The following is a 13,747-nucleotide window of genomic DNA, read 5'->3' on the forward strand; positions in this document are numbered from 1 at the left end:
GACCTTATGAGCATACAATTGGTCTAGGAGGGCGTTACTAATTGTTTCTCCCTGCTGTTTTTGTTGCAGTTACAGTTGTCATGGTTCACACTTGAAGTTCATTTTTAAATTGTACTAACAGCATTTGAATATCCTGTGTTCAAAATCGGATTGTAAAAACCTTGGTATATTGTCTAGAGCTTATTTAAAAATCATCTGATGGAAATTGTTCTTTTTCAAGTGAATTTCAATTTTCCACTGTTTTTTGTTTTTTGTAATTTTACTTAAGAACGAACTAAACCAGTTTTGACACAGAAGAATATGTTGCAGCCATCACGAACGCTGATGAATACTACAGTACGTACTTTGTCACCATGTTTAATCATTTTGTGCTTTTAGTTAACGTGTCACTGGATGCAACCGACTACACAACAAGCTATGTTGTAAGATCTACAGCAGGCCATTTTATAATTTTTAAACGGCAGTAATATTGTTTCACTGTCATTTATAAAGTTTGAACACTTTTATTTAAAATAATAAAGAAGTATGCTTGTTTTACAGTTTTGTCATTAACTGGCATTTTCAGTACATGTTCTGACTTGCTTACAAAATCGGGTTGTAAATATCTATAGGAATGGAACTTGTTAGTAACCCAAGACCCATCTGAATATATAGCACCCTTTATATGAAATGCTGTTTAATATATTTGTTTCATGCAGTCACGTGTACATTTCATTATAATTAATGTATAGTACAATTTAAAGTAACCTGAGTCTGAAAAAGAGACTCGTAGATGGACTACTAAAGCATTGTTACTAAAAATTACTACCAATGTAGGAGAAGAGATTTTTTTTTTTTTTTTATACGTGCTTAAGGTATTCCTTAATAATATATAGTACATATGTAGACCCGGATGGCGCCGGTTAGAAAATGCATCTAATTCTGGATAGTGTTTTATATATGTAATGATGGCACTTGTATCCCTGTCATTTTTGTTTGACTTTTTTGTTTTTGTTTTTTTTTTTTTTTTTTTATATAAATACAGGCTTATCTGTACGAAGCAACCAAGATGAGGAGCCTGTTGATCCACAGCTTGTCCGACTAGACAACATGTTACTAGCTGAAGGTGTGGCTGGGCCAGAGAAAGGGGGTGGAGCTGCAGCAGCGGTCTCTGCTGCAACATCCTCTGGTGGGGTATCACCTGATAATTCCATGGAACATTCCGATTATCGTAGCAAACTGAGCCAGATCCGACACATTTACCATGCAGAGCTGGAGAAATATGAACAAGTGAGTTAACATACCTCTGACTTTTATTTTCAGTGAAAGGGCAACTTTGCACTTGGTTGTGCTGTACAATGATTTAGTAATGTTTTTGGTTCTACCTATTCTCATTTGTTTATACAATTCTATAATTTTAAGTAGGTTTATATTATTCATTTTTTTGATGTGGCACTTTAAGAAACACGTGACAACAGTACATGTGCAACAGTACAATATAACAAGAGGTGTGTTGATGTTTAAAAAAAAAAAAAAAAATCCTAACTAGTGTGAAATTAAAATATTATGTATTTGTCAAAATTTTTATTTATAATATATACATAAAATCCCGTTATAGCAAATACCAAAGAATTCGGTAAGAAAATTTTCAGATTAATGACTACTTTTTGTTGGCTCATACAGACATTCAAACAGCATCAAGTTAAATGGATTTCGTATTAACAAAATGTAAATTTCAGTATACAGTAATCCCTCCTCCATCGCGGGGGTTGCGTTCCAGAGCCACCCGCGAAATAAGAAAATCCGCGAAGTAGAAACCATATGTTTATATGGTTATTTTTATATTGTCATGCTTGGGTCACAGATTTGCACAGAAACACAGGAGGTTGTAGAGAGACAGGAACGTTATTCAAACACTGCAAACAAACATTTGTCTCTTTTTCAAAAGTTTAAACTGTGCTCCATGACAAGACAGAGATGACAGTTCAGTCTCACAATTAAAAGAATGCAAACATATCTTCCTCTTCAAAGGAGCAAACAAATCAATAGGGCTGTTTGGCTTGTAAGTATGCGAAGCACCACGGCACAAAGCTGTTGAAGGCGGCAGCTCACACCCCCTCTGTCAGGAGCAGAGAGAGAGAGAGAGAGAGAGACAGATAAAACAAATCAATACGTGCCCTTTGAGCTTTTAAGTATGCGAAGCACCGTGCAGCATACTTAAAAGCTGCACACAGAAGGTAGCAACGTGAAGATAATCTTTCAGCATTTTTAGACAAGCGTCCGTATCATCTAGGTGTGCGAACAGCCCCCCTGCTCACACCCCCTACGTCAGGATCACAGATAGTCAGCACAAGAGAGAGAGAAAGAAAAGTAAGTTGGGTAGCTTCTCAGCCACCTGCCAATAGCGTCCCTTGTATGAAATCAACTGGGCAAACCAACTAAGGAAGCATGTACCAGAAATTAAAAGACCCATTGTCCTCAGAAACCCGCGAACCAGCGAAAAATCCGCGATATATATTTAAATATGCTTACATATAAAATCCGCGATGGAGTGAAGCCACGAAAGGCGAAGCGCGATATAGCGAGGGATTACTGTAATGAACATTTTTTCAACCAAAAATGGCCACCGAAGATGATGATGATAATGCGATGCAAAGAATACTTAATGCTGCCCCTACACTTTTGCTGAGTCTTGGGGAAACCTGCAATAAGCTGTCTCTTTATTGTCTCTCTATTATAAAAAAAAAATCCTGGGAGAGAGAATGACTAGGGAGACGAGACGTGATCTTCACATGAAGATCACGGAAGACACTTAAAAGACCCGCGAGACGAAAGAGATTGGCCACGGAGCGTCTCGCGGGGACGTAGAACATGAGATTCTTGCAAGACACGCCCTACTTGCAACCAATATCAAATAAGACCACGGGCAGCAAAACACTCAGTCATGTCAAGGCTTTGAGCACACACAGGTCCAGGGCTCTCCGCATATATAAAGCATATAAGGACAATACATTATAGATGAAACGTCAACGACTAAGCGAAGAAAGAGCAGCGTGGAGAAAAGAGACTCAAAAGCATTGGAGAGAAAAAAATGCAAAAAAGAAAAACAATAATCTAGGTGCAAATTCAGAAAATAAGGAAAGTAATAATCAGTCTGGCACAAGTGAAATTGATTAAAAAATATGTTCAAAAACGTTGGCACTATACACATGTAGAGCAGGTTAGAGATTATGAAAGCAGTGGAATTCGAAAGGCTCAAAATAAAAAACGATGGCGCGATACACATGCAGAGAAAGGTAAAGAATATAAAAGCAGGAAAATCTGAAAGTATTGTAGCGTCCCTTCCAGGTTGAAGGGGGGGGTTGAATAACGAAAAGGCGAATAGAGATTGAATATATGGACATAGGTGATATGTCTGAAGTATGTAAATATTGTTAGGCTTTGAAGTTTAAGTCAGAGAATTTCAAAAAACGGGTTTTACCTCACACGCATTTATTGGTTACTTTGCAAAAAAAAAATTAACTGATGACGTGGATCGTTTTGTCTGTGCTGAAATTCCAAACGGAGAAACCTATTCTGAATTATGGTACAAAGTCATTAAACACATGTCTCACGGACCTCATTTAAAAGATTCAGCATTTTGGGACTCTAAAGATTCCAAATATTGTTTTTAAAGAAGTTCTGAAATAAACGTGAAACTAATAGCAAAAATTCAAACAAAAAAATCTTAAAAGTGTGCATCTGGAAAACCAAACACAGGGGTTGGCGAGCAAAGCGAGCAGAGGCCGAAGCCCTAGTTAGACCAAAAGAAAGTGACAGACTGTTGCAAGTGTCTTGGTGAGTGTATAGGCGAGACATTCTACACATAGCTGAATTCTGAGTCCATGCCCAACCTAGTGTCCTCATGGGTATTTGTGTCATGTGCGGATACTGTAATGTTAGAGTTTCATAGCGCTTCTCAAGGTTTTCTTTGTGATGAACAAAAAAAAAAGTGTGAAACGGCACCAGTTTACACTGAAAGAAAAATTTAACAATCCTGGAAAAAGTTGATCCAGAATTAAGAAAAATGATGTGGTGAAAGCATTCAGAATTGCATCTTCAATGCTGACATTTTTGAAGGATCAAAATTAAAAGTAAATAAAAGACAAAGTCCTGTGGTGGGTTGGCACCCTGCCCAGGATTGGTTCCTGCCTTGTGCCCCGTGTTGGCTGGGATTGGCTCCAGCAAACCCCCGTGACCCTGTGTTCGGATTCAGCGGGTTGGAAAATGGTTGGATGGATAAAAGACAAAGTTAAAGATTGGGCAATGGGACCTGAATGCAAAAAAAAAGTAGAAGCTTGTTTGAATTTCTATTAAAAAAATACATCTAACCTCTAATTTTCATTCTGTAATCATACCTGTATTTCTATAAAAAAAAAAAGCTACATCTAACATCCCATTTTCAAATAAAATATTTTTTACAGTTTAAGAAGTGCTGTTTTTTTATACGGGTATTGTCAGGCTTGGGTTACGGAGTTAGTTGCATGAGAGACTGAAAGGTGAGTCCAGGTTGGATATTAAATGTTATATTTATATATATATATAATTAATGTGTATGTATATTTTTGTATGTGTGCATATATAAAATATATACGTGTGTGTTTCTAATGGCAGACCCCTGTAAAGGCCCACCCTTGCTGCAGAGTATTGCATACTTACAGTAGCAATGATTTTAGGTTTCAGTATTTCCACATGTGCACAGTATATAAAGAGGGATATCAAGAGGATCATATAAAGATCAAATTCCTATGGAATTACTATTGTATTAATTACATTGGGCATGTTTTATAGGTGTTCATTTGTCTAGATAGAATAAAATGAAGCAGGGTGAGAGTCAGTTTGAAAGCAAAGGAGCATGGTAATTATAATTACTCTGCACATATCTGTAATAAGTACAGGCCTAAATATTCTAGTGCAGAAAATTACATGAATGACATAAAAGTATTATCTTAAAATTCTTGGTTTGATGTTACATTATATGTGTAAATATATCCATATATTTTCAAAATCAATTTCATGAAATAGAAATTTATAAGGGGGGCAGAATCTGTCCCCATAGCCGATTGCAAAGCAGGAACGAACCATGGAAGATCTGACAATATATCATAGAGCAAGCTTGCACATGTTTAAACCAAGTACAATGTATAATGTCTCACATGAACCCAACAGACTTGATGCCAGACATAATGAAACAAATATTAAAACTCAAGTGAATACAGAAGAACCTGTAAACTCCACAGAGCTATTGGTCCAGGATTTGAACCTAGACCTCTGGACCTTCTCAGGCAGCAGCACGAATATAAATATATGTTGTGCAAATATTTATATTATCTTGTTCTCTTCTTTTTCCGTTTACCTAAATAGGCCTGTTAAAGCAACAGTCTCCTGTTCCAAGATTTAATATTTACCTTTTCATGCAAACAAAAATGGCACTTACTGCTTATTTTCAAGAACAACACACACCCAAAACAATAAATGAAGAATTGCAGCAAAGAATGTGCATTCTTGTTGTATTTTGTGCACATGCATGTGTTGAATATATAGGAGTGTGTGTATGTATGTAATATATTTTTTTTTCCCCCCTCTGTGGTTAAAAGCATTTCATTTGATTAATAGCCTCTTTAAAGGAAAATAAAACATTTTTCTGGCTATTTTCTGTCTTTATTGTGGTATTGTTCATGGTTCTTCAGTAGTAGTAATATTTGTTTATTACTGATTGCATGGAATGTGGTATGGTCTTGGCAGTTAGCATTACTGCCTCACAGAAAACGGAAACCTTGGTTCAGTACCTGAGCCAGTTGTTGCTGTGTGTTGTTTGATCGATCTGCCATGGGTTTAAGATTTTCTCTGGATACTCCCAAGTTCTTCACACATACGAACAAAATGAAAAACTAATTGGTAAATAGACATTCTAGAGTCCAAGCATAATATCTTTACACCATAACTTAAGGTTTTAAGTGCCTTTTAAGTTGTTTTGGTTAATAAATTAAAGAATTGGGTTATAGGTACATACAGCAATAAACTGATACCAATTTTTGATTTTGGCCTTGCTCTCGGTGATATGATGGCGGGGGGTGGGGATAACTGGGAGATTGGGTTTTTAGTTTCAGGATTAAAGGAGCCAGCTGAGGTAGTTTGGCCTCTTGTGAGGATACCTAGTTGGAATCTACCACAAGAGGTCTTTAAGGCACAGTGCCCACTGGAGTTCTTCCAAGAGGCATCGCCTTGGAAATATTTGAGAGATTGTATCTCTCATTTTCTGAGTGCCTGGTATAACTGCTGACCCAGCCATAAACAGTTACAAGGGTTTGTGCAGTTTGATCAGAGCAACTTGGTCTGCTACCAACAATTAGGTGAATGTGATTGGTGAGGTTTGTTGGACTGAATGGCCTGTTCTCATTAAAAATGTTCGAATTGTGGTGATCATTCTAATGACTCTCTCCAGAAAATGTGGGTCACAAGTGAGCTGTAAGAAAAACTGAGCTCTTTGTCAACTGTTAGAGTGAATAATAAAGCTATGTTTAGTCACTCCTGTTCCATCTCTGTACATAGGATACTAATCACAAGCAGATTACGCCAGGCACTGTAGTTCTTTCTACATTAGTTACTCAGTTTTTAATCACTACCTATAACTAGTACAGAATAATAATAATTATACTCCTTAATATAGGTGTGCACTAAATAATAGATACCAGAAAATTGTTATACCAGTTAGGTGCATCTTTATCTGGCAGCAATTAACCCATCTGTGAATGTAAGTGGTCATTCACCCTTCTTTGTCAACTGCTGTTGACAGATATTCTGTAACAAAGCTGCAAATCTTAGTAATCAAGATGTTTTGGAAACCGACTAACATTTACAAGAGTCTGTTTGAAGTACCACGTTTTTTTTTTTTGTTTTTGTTTTTAACGGACTACATATTATTTTGCAACATCCAGTCTTTTCTTTTATGATTTTTCAGGCATGCAATGAGTTCACAACACATGTAATGAATCTGTTACGAGAGCAGTCCCGCACAAGACCGGTGTCACCTAAAGAAATAGAGAGAATGGTAACCATCATCCACAGGAAGTTCAGCAGTATTCAGATGCAGCTCAAGCAGAGCACATGTGAGGCTGTGATGATTCTCCGCTCGCGTTTCCTGGATGCAAGGTGAGGTTGGGGGTGGGGATGATGGCAAAGTAATCCACATTCTGCATGAACAGCTTGCAGTTTTGTGTATCTAGAGTATTTTCAACCAGTGATTGGGCTATTTATTTGTTTTGAGAGGAGTATGTACTGTTACTTGGATGCAAGTTGAAATATTGATAAATTATCAACTGTTTTATAAGGGTTTTGTATAATAAAAAAAAAAATTAAACACAATGCTATACAGAACGCATTGTTTGGAAACCTTGTATAACAAAACGTTATTTCAAAAATCAGTTCCTCTTGTCTGTAAGATTATACATCCATTAAAAGTTTGTGGTAAAAAAAATGGTAACAAATGATAAAGCACAGCCAGAGGCAGATTATTTTTCTATAAATTGTGAAGATAACAGAATATACACATACCTGCAGAACATTTAAAGAAGACAAAAGCAGTAGTAAAGCAAAGAATTGTAATGAAATTAATATTCTGAAACTCATTTAATGCTTTTTATACTTGCCAGAATTCCTAATTCTGTATGCCAATGTTCAATTTTTTTGTCTTAAACAATATTTTTGTTGTATCATGTAATTGTAAATGAATGCAAATAGACTCACTTCAGCAAAGCATTTTAAGTTAAAAGATGAAAGTAAATGTAAATTGCATTTAAGCCTTTTTTTAATATGATTTCTGTATGTTGCACATTTCAAATTGTGTTTGGCTCTTTTGATACAGGCGAAAAAGGCGAAATTTCAGTAAGCAGGCAACAGAGGTTCTAAATGAGTATTTCTACTCTCATTTGAGCAACCCATACCCCAGTGAGGAAGCCAAAGAGGAACTTGCAAAGCAGTGTGGTATCACAGTGTCCCAGGTACTGGCAATGAATCAAGTTTAATATGACTTTAGGTTTTGTTTTTGCATAGCATACTGTAAAATAAGATGAAAGCAGAATAGGTTAAAAGAAAAAGACAAAAGTGTCTGTCAGTTTGTGAATCATACTTTATTCAATGTTACCTCAAAGGTCAAATTTCTAAACCATAGCATACCTCATCTGAAAAAAAACATTGTGTATGAGTAAGTTAGTTAAGGACTGTTTAAGCTAGGGAATGGAGTGGTAGCTAAATTAGTACAGAAAGTTTTACAACTTCATAAAAGAATGGACTGTAGTTTTAATAAAAATGTACAAGGTAACTGAAAGTTCTAGTCCATGTTGGTATGCTGAAGTGAAATCAGTAATAGAAGTATAAAACAAATGAGCTGATGTGGCTCAAACAGAATTATGTGCAGCTACATGCAACATTTCTGTTATTACTCTATCTGAGAAATGAGGAGTATAATATAGATCGCGCAGATTTTATGGGATACTTAAGAGTGCATCCCAAATCCAAATACTGACTCGGGGAAAACCAAACTAATAACACAGAAGGGATGTAATAATCATCACAGTGTAACTGTCATTTCCCAGGTTTACTGAGGTTATCTGGTTGCTCCCAAAGGGTTTTCTTCCATTCATTGTGGTGTTGTGCATCTTGGGGGGGGGGGGGGGGGTAAAAACAATTCTTTTCATATCATTCAACACCACCTTCAAACACACTCTTTGGCATAGAAGCAGTGAAAGTTTCACAAGAAATATGGTTAATTAACACACAAAAATGTAAAATTAACAAACCGTAAGCTCCAGGCTTGCCTATTCAGCTGAAGATCCTGAACTACCCCATGAAGTGGCTGTCCCTCAGTACACACAATCCTGGCACCCTTCACATATACAGTGGTGTGAAAAACTATTTGCCCCCTTCCTGATTTCTTATTCTTTTGCATGTTTGTCACACAAAATGTTTCTGATCATCAAACACATTTAACCATTAGTCAAATATAACACAAGTAAACACAAAATGCAGTTTTTAAATGATGGTTTTTATTATTTAGGGAGAAAAAAAAATCCAAACCTACATGGCCCTGTGTGAAAAAGTAATTGCCCCCTTGTTAAAAAATAACCTAACTGTGGTGTATCACACCTGAGTTCAACTTCCGTAGCCACCCCCAGGCCTGATTACTGCCACACCTGTTTCAATTAAGAAATCACTTAAATAGGAGCTGCCTGACACAGAGAAGTAGACCAAAAGCACCTCAAAAGCTAGACATCATGCCAAGATCCAAAGAAATTCAGGAACAAATGAGAACAGAAGTAATTGAGATCTATCAGTCTGGTAAAGGTTATAAAGCCATTTCTAAAGCTTTGGGACTCCAGCGAACCACAGTGAGAGCCCTTATCCACAAATGGCAAAAACATGGAACAGTGGTGAACCTTCCCAGGAGTGGCCGGCCGACCAAAATTACCCCAAGAGCGCAGAGACGACTCATCCGAGAGGTCACAAAAGACCCCAGGACAACGTCTAAAGAACTGCAGGCCTCACTTGCCTCAATTAAGGTCAGTATTCACGACTCCACCATAAGAAAGAGACTGGGCAAAAACGGCCTGCATGGCAGATTTCCAAGACGCAAACCACTGTTAAGCAAAAAGAACATTAGGGCTCGTCTCAATTTTGATAAGAAACATCTCAATGATTGCCAAGACTTTTGGGAAAATACCTTGTGGACTGATGAGTCAAAAGTTGAACTTTTTGGAAGGCAAATGTCCCGTTACATCTGGCGTAAAAGGAACACAGCATTTCAGAAAAAGAACATCATACCAACAGTAAAATATGGTGGTGGTAGTGTGATGGTCTGGGGTTGTTTTGCTGCTTCAGGACCTGGAAGGCTTGCTGTGATAGATGGAACCATGAATTCTACTGTCTACCAAAAAATCCTGAAGGAGAATGTCCGGCCATCTGTTCGTCAACTCAAGCTAAAGCGATCTTGGGTGCTGCAACAGGACAATGACCCAAAACACACCAGCAAATCCACCTCTGAATGGCTGAAGAAAAACAAAATGAAGACTTTGGAGTGGCCTAGTCAAAGTCCTGACCTGAATCCAATTGAGATGCTATGGCATGAAATTTAAAAAGGCGGTTCATGCTAGAAAACCCTCAAATAAAGCTGAATTACAACAATTTTGCAAAGATGAGTGGGCCAAAATTCCTCCAGAGCGCTGTAAAAGAGTCATTGCAAGTTATCGCAAACGCTTGATTGCAGTTATTGCTGCTAAGGGTGGCCCAACCAGTTATTAGGTTCAGGGGGCAATTACTTTTTCACACAGGGCCATGTAGGTTTGGATTTTTTTTTCTCCCTAAATAATAAAAACCACCATTTACAAACTGCATTTTGTGTTTACTTGTGTTATATTTGACTAATGGTTAAATGTGTTTGATGATCAGAAACATTTTGTGTGACAAACATGCAAAAGAATAAGAAATCAGGAAGGGGGCAAATAGTTTTTCACACCACTGTAAATCTTTCACCTTTGCTCACTTCGTGTATTTTTGTTTCGGCAAACCAAGAATAATATGTGGAATTAGATAGATACTTTATTAATCCCAAGGGGAAATTCACATACTCCAGCAGCAGCATACTGATAAAGAAACAATATTAAATTAAAGAGTGATAAAAATGCAGGTAAAACAGACAATAACTTTCTATAATGTTAACGTTTACACCCCACCCCGGGTGGAATTAAAGAGTTGCATAGTGTAGGGGAGGAACAATCTCCTCAGTCTGTCAGTGGAGCAGGACAGTGACAGAAGTCTGTCGCTGAAGCTGCTCCTCTGTCTGGAGATGATACTGTTCAGTGGATGCAGTGGATTCTCCATAATTGAGAGGAGCCTGCTGAGCGCCTGTCGCTCTGCCACAGATGTCAAACTGTCCAGCTCCATGCCTACAAAAGAGCCTGCCTTCCTCATCAGTTTGTCCAGGCGTGAGGCGTCGTCCTTCTTTGTGCTGCCTCCCCAGCACACCACCGCGTAGAAGAGGGCACTCGCCACAACTGTCTGATAGAACATGTGCAGCATCTTATTGCAAATGTTGAAGGACGCCAGCCTTCTAAAGAAGTGTAGTCGGCTCTGTCCTCTCTTACACAGAGCATCAGTATTGGCAGTCCAGTCCAATTTATCATCCAGCTGCACTCCCAGGTATTTATACGTCTGTACCCTCTACACACAGTCACCTCTGATTATCACGGGGTCCAGGAGGGGTCTGGGTCTCCTAAAATCCACCGCCAACTTGTTTTTGCTGGTGTTCAGGTGTAGGTGGTTTGAGTCGCACCATTTCACAAAGTCCTTGATTAGGTTCCTATACTCCTCCTCCTGCCCACTCCTGATGCAGCCCACGATAGCAGTGTCATCAGCGAACTTTTGCACATGGCAGGACTCGGAGATGTATTGGAAGTCTGATGTATATAGGCTGAACAGGATCGGCAAATGTACAGTCCCCTGCGGCGCTCCTGTGCTGCTGACCATAATGTCAGACCTGCAGTTCCCAAGACGCACATACTGAGGTCTGTCTGTAAGATAGTCCACGATCCATGCCACCAGGTATGAATCTACTCCCATCTCTGTCAGCTTGTCCCTAAGGATCAGAGGTTGGATGGTGTTGAAGGCGCTAGAGAAGTCCAGAAATATAATTCTTACTGCACCACTGCCTCTGTCCAAGTGGGAGAGGGATCGTTGTAGCATGTAGATGATGGCATCCTCCGCTCCCACCTTCTCCTGGTATGTGAAATGCAGAGGGTTGAGGGCGTGGCGGACCTGTGGCCTCAGGTGGTGAAGCAGCAGCAGCCGCTCCATGGTCTTCATCACATGTGACGTCAGAGCGACAGGCCGGAAGTCATTCAGCTCACTAGGACGTGATACCTTTGGGATTGGGGTGATGCAAGATGTTTTCCAAAGCCGCAGGACTCTCCCCTGTTCCAGGCTCAGGTTGAAGATGCGCTGTAGAGGACTCCCCAGCTCCAACGCACAGGCCTTCAGAAGTCATGGCGACACTCCATCTGGACCCACTTCTTTGTTGGCACAAAGTCTTCTCGGCTCCCTGCTTACCTGGGCTGCTGTAATTGTGGGTGGGGGGGAACTCTCTCCTATGCTGGTATCAGCAGAAGGATGGGTGGAGGGTGCAGTACTCTGAGGTGAGAGTGGGTTAGGGTGGTCAAACCTGTTAAAGAAGTTGTTCATCTGGTTTGCTCTCACCGCGTCTTTCTCGATGGTGGCACCCCGCTTCAAGCTGCAGCCAGTGATGATATTCATCCAATCCCACACTTCCTTCATGCTGTTATTCTGCAACTTCTGCTCCAACTTTTTCCTTTTTATTGTGGTGTTAGTATAAAGGGAACCAAGTACGGTGGATCCCAGCGAGTCCACCCACAATGTTCCCGCCACCAACCTAACCAATAAAATGAGTTTTTTAGTTCCCTGATGCAATGGATTGAATTACAGTAGGTGGGTTAGAGAATGTATGTAAGCATAATATTAGGAGTAGATTGTTTGGGGGTGTTAATGATTTATACTTTTAATGTGTGCTGGATTTATTGCCACAGTGAGAACAGGAGGTATCACTGCCAGTATAATAACTGGCATCCATCATTAACCAACAACTTTCATACTTTGAAGTTTATGAGTTGACATAATAAGAATTACTTCAGATGATAAGTTTCAACTTGGTCTTTCATTGTCATTTATACTGTTAAATCCTGAGAATAAGCCTGGTAGTTCTTTCCTTGATTTCATCTAAGAGGGATGCTTGCCTTGGACTGCGAAGACCAGAATTGCTTGAATTAACCTCCATAAGAATATAAAACATTTTTAAATTTGACCTGACAGCATAATTGTTGATGTAGGCTCTTGTTAAAGACTGTGGTGAATCTTCTGGTACTTGGAAGCCTTTCTATAAGGTGTACTTGTATTTTAAAAGACCTGAATATGTTTAAATATTTTAACTTAATTTCTGTAATTTTTGTATATGGTATTCAATTGATTGTATCTCATTTTTGTCCAGGTACAACTGTAAGCATTTTGTAAATTATTTTAGACTTCTCAGGAAATGCATTTTAAATGTGTTTTATCTTAGGAAGGTATGTTAAACATAACAAATGAAGTCATTTACATTTAGTCTAAATCATGTATGTAAAATGAAGTAAAAACCCCAGAATTATCCCATTCTGTAATTCGGAAAAAAATCCATTTACTGTAATGTTTTTTTTTTCTATGCTTAAAACCACTGTACACCCTTAGGCCCACTATTTTCTAAAATTCCTGTCTCATATAGATTGATGACTGGCCCCCGACAGTATTACCGTATCAAAAGATGCAGAGAATTACATGAGTACTTGTTAAACAAGAATATCTTTTGGTCCAGAATGTCATTTTAGGTTTTGAAATGTTCCTCCCAGGAAATTGTCATATTTTGTTTACACTTCTTTTAGGTGTCAAATTGGTTTGGCAACAAGAGAATCCGTTATAAGAAAAACATCAGCAAGTTTCAGGAGGAGGCTAACATCTATGCAGTGAAGACTGCTATTGGAGCAACACAGGGTGGTGATTCCCCTGGCACCCCCACATCTGCAGGTATAATATGCTGTTACTGTGCATTCAAGTTAAAATATTGCTTTAATTAGCAAGACCATGGCACGCATTTTGTTCTATATACTGATAATTTTGCTTAATCATCTTAATC

At 38.6% G+C, this 13,747-nt stretch overlaps 1 protein-coding gene across 2 annotated transcripts in view; it reads left to right on the top strand.

Moving 5' to 3' along the window:
• Positions 1 to 13,747, top strand: part of pbx2 (pre-B-cell leukemia homeobox 2) — a 44,697-nt gene that overhangs the window by 16,650 nt on the left and 14,300 nt on the right. For both annotated transcript variants that reach the window (XM_028801704.2, XM_028801695.2), the window contains exons 3-6: positions 1,025 to 1,269; positions 6,980 to 7,170; positions 7,883 to 8,018; positions 13,497 to 13,638. In XM_028801704.2, the coding sequence (XP_028657537.1) occupies positions 1,025 to 1,269; positions 6,980 to 7,170; positions 7,883 to 8,018; positions 13,497 to 13,638 (714 nt within the window). The remainder of the gene's footprint in view (positions 1 to 1,024; positions 1,270 to 6,979; positions 7,171 to 7,882; positions 8,019 to 13,496; positions 13,639 to 13,747) is intronic.

The sequence above is a fragment of the Erpetoichthys calabaricus genome, chromosome 1, assembly GCF_900747795.2.
Source record: "Erpetoichthys calabaricus chromosome 1, fErpCal1.3, whole genome shotgun sequence".
Classification (NCBI taxonomy): domain Eukaryota; kingdom Metazoa; phylum Chordata; class Cladistia; order Polypteriformes; family Polypteridae; genus Erpetoichthys; species Erpetoichthys calabaricus.